At 42.4% G+C, this 12,476-nt stretch overlaps 1 protein-coding gene across 2 annotated transcripts in view; it reads left to right on the forward strand.

Moving 5' to 3' along the window:
- Positions 1–4,844, forward strand: part of PCNP (PEST proteolytic signal containing nuclear protein) — a 30,016-nt gene extending 25,172 nt beyond the window's left edge. For both annotated transcript variants that reach the window (XM_053564996.1, XM_053564997.1), the window contains exons 4-5: positions 866–921; positions 3,006–4,844. In XM_053564996.1, the coding sequence (XP_053420971.1) occupies positions 866–921; positions 3,006–3,132 (183 nt within the window). In that variant the 3' untranslated portion in view covers positions 3,133–4,844. The remainder of the gene's footprint in view (positions 1–865; positions 922–3,005) is intronic.
- Positions 4,845–12,476: the final 7,632 nt, after the last annotated feature.

The following is a 12,476-nucleotide window of genomic DNA, read 5'->3' on the forward strand; positions in this document are numbered from 1 at the left end:
TATTTTCATCAAACTGGTTAACAGCCTTCACAGCATTTTCTTAGTTATTGTGTTAAGACATTTATATTCTACACTTAGTAAATTTCACATGTACCCTTGTAAAATGCACCATAGGTGTGGTCTTACCCACCACGGGCAAATTAACCTTGTTTGCCTCACCTGAAAATGCGAAAGGTGATAATCATACCCCTCTCATGGGATTATATTAGGATTTGAAGAGAATGCCTATAAAAAACATTTAACACAGGGTGGCACCTGTGGCTGAAAGGAGTAGGGCGCTGGCCCCTTATATTGGAGGTGGCCGGTTCAAAAACGGCGGGGGGAACACAATGTATAGTAGTACAGTAGCTAAATAGTTCTAGAATATGAAATATTTACCATTTTAAAAATCCAAATCAGTACCCTAGAAGATAGGCATTTCTTTTTAAAATATAATCAAGATAAAATAATTCACTAATTTTTTCCTTTTATCAAAATTTGTGATACTGAAAATGCTAAAAGATGGGTGGCACCTGTAGCTCAAGCCGCTAAGGCGCCAGCCACATATACCAGAGCTGGGGGGTTCGAATCCGGCCCAGCCTGCCAAACAACAATGACAACTACAACCAAAAAATAGCTGGGCATTGTGGCGGGCGCCTGTAGTCTCAGTTACTTGGGAGGCCTGAGGCAAGAGAATCGCTTAAGCCCAGGAGTTGGAGGTTGCTGTGAGCTGTGACGCCATGGCTATAGTTTGAGGCTCTGTCTCCAAAAAAAGAAAGAAAGAAAATGCTAAAAGATGATAAAAAAAATTAGCATTATTAGTAATTGAGTGAATTTAATAAATTTCTATGTAGTCATCATTGTTTACATACATTTTTTTCTTCAGAGTGAACCAGAAGAAATGCCTCCAGAAGCAAAGATGAGAATGAAGAATATTGGAAGGTATTATCATTTTTCATAAATATTGTAGAAAATTACAGGGGTGAGGTAAAAGTTCAAACTACTGTGCGTTTGGGCAGAACACTTAATAGCATTTTCTCTATAGTTGGCAGCTAATTTGGATTTTGCAGATGAGTAAAGTATAGACCAATTATCATGACAAAGGGTAACAGTGGTATAATAATTCTGTGAGCTATCAGTATTCTTATTTTCTCTCCTGGTAAGAGAAAATGAGTGTCTATTAAATATAACAATAAGCCTTTTCAGATAGGTGTCACCTGTACTTTTTTTTACATAAAATATAGTTATAATAAATGTGTCTGATTTTTAATTTAAATTAAAATGTTTTTGTGGAGGCCGGGTGCTCACACGTGTAATCCTAGCATTCTGGGAGGCAGAGGCAGGTGGATTGTTTGAGCTCAGGGGTTAGACCACCCTGAGCAAGAGGGAGACCTTGTCTTTACTAAAATTAGAAAAACTAGCCAGTTGTGGTGGTGTCTGTAGTCCTAGCTACTTGGGAGACTGAGGCAAGAGGATTGCTTGAGCCCAGGAGTTGGAGATTGCTGTGAGCTATGATGCCATGGCACTCTACCCAGGGTGACAGAATCTGCCTAACAAAAAAAAAAAAGAATATTTTCTAGTATAAAAAGAAATGGAGGGCTGGGCTTGGTGGCTCACACCTGTAATCCTACCACTGGGAGGCCAAGGCGCATGGATTTCTTGAGCTCAGGAGTTCAAGACCAGCCTGAGCGAGAGCGACACCCTATCTCTGAAAATAGGTGGGTGTTGTAGTGGGTACCTGTAGTTCTAGCTACTTGGGAGGCTGAGGCAAGAAGATTACTTGAGCCCCAAGAGTTTGATATTGCTATGAACTATGATTCCACGGCACTCTACCGAGGGTGACAAAAAGAGAGAAATGGCTTTCAATCACTTCACTTACATTATTTCTACCACTTAATCTTGATCTTATGTGTCCTTTTGTTCCTTGGTAACTTAGATACCAAATACCAAAATAAGACAAAAGTATTTTTATTTTTCTGGGTTTTTTTTTTTTTTTTTTTTTTGCAGTTTTTGGCCAGGGCTGGGTTTGAACCTGCCACCTCCGGCATATGGGGCTGGTGCCCTACTCCTTTGAGCCACAGGAGCTGCCCTCTTATTTTTAATTTTCTCCATTATTTTTGTTGTCGTGGAGATAACATTAACTTCAAGTTAACATGTTTGCTTTCCTGCCTTTGTATACATAAATGGATATCCTAGAGGCTAGGTAAGTATATGTCCTCATTTCTTCAAAAGATGAAACTCCAAAAGAACTTAGTATTCAATCTACACATGAGCATTGGTCTTCAGGCTATGATGGAAGTGGAAACAGTCCCAGTGGCTGCCTCCCTGCCTTCATTTCACTGAGACGCACAAGCAGGAAATACATCTAACATTGTGACCCAGTTTAAACACCCCGGACACATAGAGTGTGTTTTCATGAAGTTTGTGTGCCGTTTACTATGTTAAACTATTTCAGATTGCACACAAACTTTATGTCCACCTTGTCTATTTAAACATATAAGCTGGATGTGGTGATTCATACCTATAATGTCAGCATGTCGGGAGGCAGAGGCGGGAGGACTGCTTGAGGCCAGGAATTCAAGACTAGCCTTGGTAAGACCCTGTCTATAAAATATAAAAAAACCTTAAATCCTTATAAATTGAAATAGGGCAGTATCTGTGGCTCAGTAGGGCCCCGGCCCCATATACCAAGGGGGTGGGTTCAAACCCAGCCCTGGCCAAACTGCAACCAAAAAATAGCCGGGCGTTGTGGCGGGCACCTGTAGTCCCAGGTACTCGGGAGGCTGAGGCAAGAGAATCATCTAAGCCCAGGAGTTGGAGGTTGCTGTGAGCTGTGTGATGCCACAGCACTCAGAGGGTGAGAAAGTGAGACTCTGTCTCTACAAAAAAAAAAAAAAACTCTGTAAAGGTTTCCAGTGTTCATTCTGTGTTTATAATAGGTGCTAAACAACTGTGTATTGAAAGAGTTAAAAAAGAAAGCTGTTTTTATACAACATTTTAAGTAAATTTTCTTTCTTTTAACACAGGGATACACCAACATCAGCTGGACCAAACTCATTCAATAAAGGAAAGCATGGGTTTTCTGATAACCAGAAGCTATGGGAACGAAATATAAAATCTCATCTTGGAAATGTCCATGACCAAGACAATTAAATGATGTGTTTGAAATTGGGGTGTGGGGTGGGTGTAAAGTTAAAAGGAACAGTTTCCTTTTTTAAAGAATGGTATAAGACTATCTTTGGAGCCGCTTTTTTTTTCCTTTTTTTTCTCTTTTTTTAAGATTGAGTGGTACACTAATAAATGAGAGTTTGAAATTAGAGGTAATTTATGTTTTATATACAGATTTCAAGACATTTGCTAATTTTGTAGTTTCATGTGATTAGTTTCCAAAGGTTACAGATAATAAAGAAATCAGAAATGGTACCTTTTTAAGAATTGCATATTTTTTTAGATACAACTATTAGCACATTGAGAGGGAAGCAAAAGTTATTGTCTATTTAAAACTGCAAGCAATTACTCTCTTAACTCCCTCATCACCTAAACTGTCTGGCTCCCAGGAACAGCCTTATAGAGGGAGTATTGTATTGGGAGGGAAATGTTACTGAACTATTGACTGAAAGTAAATTTAGATAAAATTAAAATACAGCTTTTTTTTCCTTATGGGCATTTTGTTTTGTTTCACGTCAACATAAACTAGGTATTGCATTGCTATCAGCAGATATAAACACTTAGCTCTTTTTAAAAAAATAAATACATTTTAAACTTTAAAACTGTTGAGTATTTGAAATAGCTCACTTCACCTTGTCTTTCTTCACTAGTCTTCAAAGAAAAACCATATGCTACCAAAGTAAATCAGTATTTTGAGTGTGCTTATCCTGGTATTTGTTTATTAGCTAGTTCCTGTAAGCATTTCCACCAGAACTTGAGGCGAATCATAAGGAAGCTGTTTCTTTTAAAATACAGACCACCACCAAAAATTTAAATGTACATACTGCTTAAGTATTTGGCTGTTACTGTTTTTTAAAGGTATAAACACCAAAAAAACCCTTAACATTGTATGAAGATGGAAAACTGAGAAGATGCACTTTCATAACTTTGCTAACCATTTAAGTTACTAACTTGTGAAATCCAATTTGAATTGAACTTAACTACAAGCTTTCTTATAAGTACAATTATATGATTTAAGTATCTACACAATTGACCAATGATGCGCCCCCCCCCCCCAAAAAAAGCACATTTTCGGTACTGAAAATAGAAGGAAAGAAAATGCATCTTCAAACATATTTTATGGAATCTCTCATCGCATTTACTTTGTTAGATTTGTGTATTTGTAGGGTGTTTGTTTTTGTATTTTTGTATTATATGAACTTTTTTTTAATGTGACATTTACACATCTTTAAAAGCATAGTCAGAGACAAAAGAAACACAGTATGATGATTCCCTTGAAAACTCTTGCAATGTTAAATTTGGAGGCAGCTTCAGTCTATTTTATTGGTGGTAACTACTCTCTGAGCTCTTTTAGTAGGTAATGACTCCAGAGAAGCAGCCTCTGTGTTCCTAACACTTTATTCACTTGCTTTTTAAGTTTAGAATAAGCCCCAAGTAAAACAATGGAAATGTACATAGAACTATTAGTTCTTACATGATTTAATTTTATCAAGATAGATGAATTTAACTTCAACTTACTTTAATGTAGGCAAACTATCCATTTTTTGTCCATTTTACTGTTTGTTAAAATAACTTCCCTCTCCTACATATTCTTTTCTTGACCCAAATGAAACACACTAACCTATGGTGTCAAGATGGGAGAGAGAAATGACTGAGATGAATGTCTTTACTAAAATACCAATAAATTTGTCAAACTCTAAATAGTGTTCTTATGTTCTATTACATTTAATAATTGCTTACTGTTTTTTGGGGTTTTTATAAAGAAGTTGAGACAAATGTTATGAGTATTTTTCTTGTTCAGATTATTAGGCCAAGTAATGGGAGATTTAAAATCCTAATTTACTAGTCTACCTAACGAAGAGCATATTTCCATAGCATTACAGTATCTCAGGTTGGAAAATATATAATCCTCCTCTGCTGCCAAAGCAGAGATGGACAAAGGGTTGTCCATCTTGTGCTATAGAAAATCCTGCCAAGCATATCTTGAAAATCACTAAATATTAGAATGTGTTCTTTCATTAATGTCCTTCTGTTAACCCTATATATAAATTTAAGACCATAAAGGAAAAAATACATAATCTCACTTCTACTTAATGGCTTCAGATACTTGAGTGTTCTTTTTGCCCTATACCTCTGCCTGCCCCCTATAGGTTAGATATCCGCATTTTCTCCTATCATTATTTTATTATTATTATTTTTGAGACAGAGTCTCACCATGTTGCCCTTGGTAGATGCCGTGGTGTCACAGCTCACAGCAATATCAAACTCTTGGCCTCAAGCGATTTTCTTGCCTCAGCCTCCCAAGTAGCTGGGACAACAGGCACCGCCCCAATGCCTAGCTATTTTTGTTGTTGTTGTAATTGTCATTTAGCAGGCCCAGGCCAGGTTCAAACCCACCAGCCCCAGTATATGTGGCCAGTGCTGTAACCACTAAGTTAAGAGCACCAAGGCTATCATTATTACTTTTTTTTTTCGACAGAGTCTCAAACTCTTGGGCTCAAGTAATTCTCTTGCCTCAGCCACCCAAGTAGATGGGACTACAGTCCATAATGCCTGTGTGTTTTAGAGACGGGGTCTCACTCTTGCTCAGGCTAGTTTCAAATCAGTGAGCTCAGGGCAATCCACCTAGAGCGCTAGGATAACAGGCTTGAGCCACTACACCCAGCCCTAGTTTTTTTTATTTTTAGCAGAAATGGGATCTTGCTCTTGCTCAGGCTGGTCTCCAACTCCTGAGCTGAAGTAATCCACTGCCTCAGCCTCCCAGAGTAATTCTAGCATTACAATCATGAGCTACCTTGCACCTGGCTTTTTTTTTGTTCGTTTTTGTTTTTTTTCTTTTTTAGTGACAGAGCCTAAAGCTGTTGCCCTGAGTAGTGCCGGGGCATCACAGCTCACAGCAACCTCCAACTCCCGGGCTCAAGCAGTTCTGCCTCCACCTCCCAAGTAGCTGGGACTACAAGCACCTGCCACAACAACCGGCCATCATAGTTGTTTGGTGGGCCCTAGCTGATACAAACCCGCCAGCTCAGGTGTATGTGGCTGGCACCTTAGCTGTTTGAGCCACAGGTGCCAAGCAAAACAAACATATTTTGTTTCTTGTTTTTTGTGGGTTTTTTTTGCAGTTTTTGGCCAGGGCTGGGTTTGAACCCGCCACCTCTGGCATATGGGGCCAACACCCTAACCCTTTGAGCCACAGGTGCCGCCCTAGTCTGGGAATGTTGATGCCTCCTTCCCCACCTTGCACCTCTGTCACAGTCACTGTAACCCTGCAGGGCTATGACTCGGTTCCCTCCGATGAGCAGATGCTCCAGGGGTTTGAGCCTGCCTGAGTCACAGAGAGATCTTATGTGTCCTTGGCTAGGCCTCTGCACTCTGCCACCATCAGGCAGGGGGAAGCTGAGACCTGACAACCTTGAGTGGTTAATGGAAGCTGAGGGGGTTCACTCAGTTCCAGCCCCACCCCGATTGATGTTGCTGACACTTATATTTGTGCAGACTTTGTGATTCTGTCCTGGCTATACTCCCATGCAGACCAGGCGCTGTTTGAGTTCACAGAAACTGCGACTCAGACCATCTGCCACTGCCCAGAGCTGGTGTTTTTATCTCTCCTGCAGTCTGTGATGGGGCAGGTGTGGTTAAAACTCACACTCTGCTTGGAATTTCAGCCTGCCTTTATCTCAGCTATGATCCCCTGAGGGCCAGGTGTTTCTTAGGCTCAATAAAGCAGTCCTCTTGTGCAACCTCCCTCCCCCAGGAGTATGGCGTCTCTGCACACACATCTTCAATTCTCCATCCCGCTGGCAATCCGCCCAGGCCAGTACCACCTGAGGTATACCCTTTGCTCATAGGACCTGCATTACCATCCCTGATCTATTCCGCCAGCATCTGCCACAGGAGAAGATGCCCAGCTTTCTCTGGTTGCCCAGAGAGACAGGGAGTGTCCTTCCAAAATATCCCCAGGGGCGTGAGCCCTATTGCTCCCACTGTTGCCACTGCTGCTCTGTGCTGGGGTGGGGGCACTGCCTCTCCCTTTCTCCGTTCCTTCAGTCAACTGTTTTCTCCTTAACCCTGTGCTGCAGAATCAGCACAGACCTGCAACAGCCCACATCCTGTCCATACCTCTCAAGAAAATGTCCAAGAATCTGGACTCCGTGGGGGACAGGCTTCCAGACCTCAGGGTGAGAGTGGAGGGGAGTGCTGGGAGTTCAGGATTGCAGGTAGAGAATATATAAAGTTTTATACAGTTTTATGCCTGGCAGGAGAGTGCCAGTGCACCCTAGTAGGAGAAAGAGGTCTGGTTTTGAGAGGGTCTCTCCTGTGGGATAAAATGGGAGGACGTTTGAACTCTGCTCACTTTTTTGTAGAAAGTATATTGCGTAAAGTACCTATTGTTTGTATCCTTGGGGTCGCAGCTCGCCTCAGCAAGGTTGATGATGTGCATTCTTCAACCTTCTCTCTTGGCTCAGCTCCAAACCATCAGCTTACTTGCTAACCTTCTGTCCTTTAACTCTCCTTCTGGATGGAAGCCTCTTTGGAAAGCTTGCTCCATTCGGCCATCTTGCCTCCTTTTAATTATTTTAAACTTTTCATTTTGAAAATATTTCAGACTTATAAAACAAACATACTGAGGGTGGCGCCTGTGGCTCAGTGAGTATGGCAACGGCCCCATATACCGAGGGTGGCGGGTTCACACCCAGCCCCGGCTGAACTGCAACCAAAAAATAGCCGGGCGTTGTGGCGGGCGCCTGTAGTCCCAGCTGCTTGGGAGGTTGAGGCAGGAGAATCGCTGAAGCCCAAGAGCTAGACGTTGCTGTGAGTCCTGTGACATCATGACACTCTACTGAAGGCTAAAGTAAGACTCTGTCTCTACAAAAAAAAAAAAAACATACTGCAAAAACTTTATAAAGTATTTCCATGTACACTTATATTTTCCAAATGTTAACATTTTACATAACCACAGAACAATTGTTGAAATAAAGGGATTAACATTATTACATTGTCTATTTATACTACCTTATACTATTGTACTACAGACCTTCCAACTTCTCCATTTGGCCCACGAATATACTCTTAGTCCAAAATCTACTTCAATATCATTTCATTGGTTATCATCTCTTTTAATCTGGGACAAGTGGATGTTTATCTTTAGTGACCTTAGACTTTGTGAAAAGTATAGGCCTATTATTTGTAGAAGAGCTCTCAGTTTGAAGTTTACTCTTATGATTAAAAGTTTATGCATTTTTGGTAAGAATACCAAAGTGCTGATCATATTAGCAAGGACCTGATGTCCATTTGTTCTACTACTAGTAATATTAACTTTGATCATTGGTTACAGCAATGTCTGGTGTCCATCAGATTTCTCTACTGTCAAACTATTTTTGAAAGTTTAAGTTTTCAATTAAGTTGAAATGTAAGTTTTTTTTTTTGAGACAAGAGTCTCACTATGTTGCCTTCAGTGGAGTGCTATGGCATCACAGCTCACAGCAACCTCAAACTCTTGGGCTTAAGTGATTCTCTTGCCTCAGCCTCCCAAGTAGCTGGGACTACAGGTGCCCACCACAACACCTAGATATTTTTTTGTTGCAGTTGTCATTGTTGTTTACCAGGCCTGGGCTGGGTTTGAACCCACCAAACCCCATGTATGTGGCCAGCACCCTAACCACTGAGCTATGGGTGCCAAGCCATGCCCAGGCTATTTTTGTTTATTTATTGCAGTTTTGGATTTATTTATTTATTTATTGCAGTTTTGGCTGGGTCCAGGCTTGAACCCACCACCCCCAGTATATGGGGCCGGCACCCTACTCCTTGAGCCACAGGTGCTGCTCTGCTTGTTTATTCAGTGACTGGCTGGATTATTTTAGTGAAGTCAATTTCCCTCCCACAGTGTAAGCCTCTGATGTTCCTATTCAGGGAGGTGCGGCTTTGAAGATGCTCATAATTGGGCTTTTTGCCATGGCTCACACCTGCAATCCCAACACTCTGGGAGGCCAAGGCAGGTGGATTGCTTGAGCTCACAGGGTTGAGACCATCCTGAGGAAGAGCCAGACCCCATCTCTAAAAGTACCCAGGCAGTGTGTCGGGCGCCTGTCGTCTCAGCTACTTGGAAATCTGAGGCAAGACAATCTCTTATTTTTTGAGACAGAGTCTCACTATGTCGCCCGTGGTAGAGTGCTGTGTCATCAGAGTTCACAGCAACCACAACCTGGCAAGATAATCTCTTGAGCCCAAGAATTTGAGGTGAGCTATGTGAGCTATGACACCAGAGCACTCTACAGATGGTGACAAAGTGAGATTGTCTCAAAAAAAAAAAAAAAAAGAAAAAGAAATAAAAAATAAAAAATTAAATTAAATTAAAAAAAAAAAAAGATGTCCATGGTCACCAGGGGATGATAGTGTTTTTAGTAGAGCTCCCTTAGGATCAGACCCAATTATTAAAGTCCTTTCATTGCTGGTTAATTGATCAATTGTTTTGAATACTCAGGGTTGTAAACAAACTGGTACACAAACTAAGCTAGTCAAATTGTGCCTCTTCTGGGCTTGGCACCTGTGGCTCAAGCAGCTAAGGCACCAGCCACATACATTTGAGGTGGCGGGTTCGAATCCAGCCCATGCCCGCCAAACGATGACAGCTGCAACCAAAAAATAGCCGGGCGTTGTGGCTGGTGCCTGTGGTCCCAGCTACTTGGGAGGCGGAGGCAGGAAAATCGCTTGAGTCCCGGAGTTGGAGGTTGCTGTGAGCTGTGATGCCATAGCATTCTACCCAGGGCGACAGCTTGAGGCTCTGTCTCAAAAAAAAAAATTATGCCTCTTCTGGAAGAATAATTTCTGAGTTGTGTTTGATAATTGGTCTGAATCCAGGAGGGCTCCTCCCAACATACTATTCCCTAGTTCTTACGAATTATCGGGTCTACACTTTATCTTATAACTTACGTTCTCTCCTAAATGTCTTTCACCTTAACCTCTACCATACTTGAGAGTGCCCTTATATTTCAATATATCCAGACTCTGCTAAAAAAGAAAGTCCTTTGAGAAGACATTAGCAGCTCTCTGGTTTACAGCCTGCTTCTTTCCACAGGCAAAATCTATAAGACATAGTTCTGGAACTGGAGGTGGTGATAATAGCAAGTTCCTGAAGGACACCTTTGCTTTGCAAGCTAAGTGCATGGTGGGAAGCAGTGGCAGCAGGCCCGAGATTATCTTGGCTTGCCTCTCCTGGTGTGGAGCCAGTTCACGAACTGAAATTAAAGGCGATCAGAGCCTTAGAAGTCACGGAACACTTTTTTTTTTTTTGAGACATAGTCTTACTTTGTCGTCTTCGGTAGAGTGCCATGCCGTCCCAGCTCACAGCAACCTCAAACTCTTGGGCTCAAGTGATTCTCTTGCCTCATCCTCCTAAGTAGCTAGGACTACAGACTCCTGCCACAACTGTTGCAGGAAAGAAAGGCCTAACAGAGAGAAAGAGCACCCAAATACCATGTTTATAAGAGGAAGAGCTTTATTTACCAGCCAGGAGCTTACAGCAAAGAATTCCAAATGGCCGCGCTCCCCGACTGACTTGGTCTTTCCTTTTTATCGACAGTCAAAAAGTTCCAACCCATAGTTACTGTTCTCATTGGCCAGTTTGAATCAAGCCGGAGATGCTATTCCAGCCCATACAGAACTATAGGATTGGGCAGCACCTGTGGCTCAGTCTGTAGGGCACGGGCCTCATATACCAGGGTGGCGGGTTCGAACCCTGCCCCTGCCAAACTGCAACATAAAAAAATAGCTGGGCGTTGTTGTGGTGGGCGACTATAGTCCCATCTACTTGGGAGGCTGAGGCAAGAGAATTGTCTAAGCCCAGGAGTTGGAGGTTGCTGTGAGCCATGATGCCACAGCACTTTACCAAGGGCAATAAAATGAGACTTTCTCTAAAAAAAAAAGAACTACAGGATTTCACAGAACTTGGAAATTTCCAAGTTCCAGCAAGTTAAGTTTACAAATTCCCACGAGCTGACTCACCATGAAGAGGACCCTGCAGGTGTATTCTTGTGGTCTTCTTGAGAAGACCTGTTCTCCAGACCTCACCCTTCTCAGCTATCTTCTAACGTCTGGCTATTTTTTTTAGAGACAGGGGTCTTGCTCTGGCTCGGGCTGGTCTTGAATCCATGAGCTCAGGCAATCCACCCTCCTCGGCTTCCCAGGAATTGCAGTGCTGGAATTGCAGGCGTGAGCCACTGCACCCAGCTAGCTCCATTCTATTGGTACTTGAAGAAAAGCGTGGAAATGTTGCAGGAAGACGAGGCCCAATGGAGTGAAAGAACACCCAAGCACTATTTAAAAGAGGAAGGGCTTTATTTCAGCTGAAAGGACAGAAGAATTCGAAATAGCCTCACTCCCCAACTGAGCTTCTCTCTTTTATCTCTAGTCAAAAAGTTCTGGCTCATGGGTACCTTTCTCATTGGTCAGCTGGAATCAAGCTGGAGAACCTGGCTCTGGCTTTTACGGAAATTTGGGCTTTTACAAAAGTGGAGGCAAGCATTCGTTTCCAGGTCCCAGGAAGTTGAGTTTCTACAAATTACTAACAGCTGAGTCCGTGGCGAGGCCCTCTTAGGTGTATCCTTGGGGTCTCCTTGAGAACACCTTTGTTCTCTTAGACCGTACTTTTTCTGGGTATCCTCTCTCATAGCCACCTGTCACTGTCAGCCAATATGGAGAACCGGGAATAGGTCCACCAAACTTTGTCAGAGGCTAGGATTCTGGAGAACAGTGAGAGTATTCTCTCCAAGACCGTTCTGTTCTCATTTCCAAAGTAGTTTTATACATTTTAAGTTTAAGTGAAGACCACCTTAGCCCTTATCTTAAATAATAATTGGCAGAACCCATGACCCATACTAAACAATAATCAGGATAATCAAGAACCAAAACAACATTCTAATTCAAAAGTTAATCTCCAGGGGCTTGGCACCTGCAGCTCAAGTGGCTAAGGTGCCAGCCACATACGCCAGAGCTGGCGGGTTCGAATCCAGCCTGCGCCCGCCAAACAACAACTATAACCAAAAAATAGCTGGGCATTGTGGCAGGTGCCTGTAATCCCAGTTACTTGGGAGGCTGAGGCAATAGAATCGCTTAAGCCTAAGAGTTGGAGGTTGCTGTGAGCTGTGACGCCATGACACTCTACCCAGGGTGACAGTTTGAGATTCTGTCTCAAAACAAAACCAAAAGTTAATCTCTGGTCAGGCATGGTGGCTCACACGTGTAATCCTAGCACTCTGGGAGGCCGAGGCGGGTGGATTGCTTGAGCTCCTGAGTGTGAGACTAGCCTGAGCAAAAGTGAGACCCCCCTCCCC

The sequence above is a fragment of the Nycticebus coucang genome, chromosome 16, assembly GCF_027406575.1.
Source record: "Nycticebus coucang isolate mNycCou1 chromosome 16, mNycCou1.pri, whole genome shotgun sequence".
NCBI classification, from domain to species: Eukaryota; Metazoa; Chordata; class Mammalia; order Primates; family Lorisidae; genus Nycticebus; species Nycticebus coucang.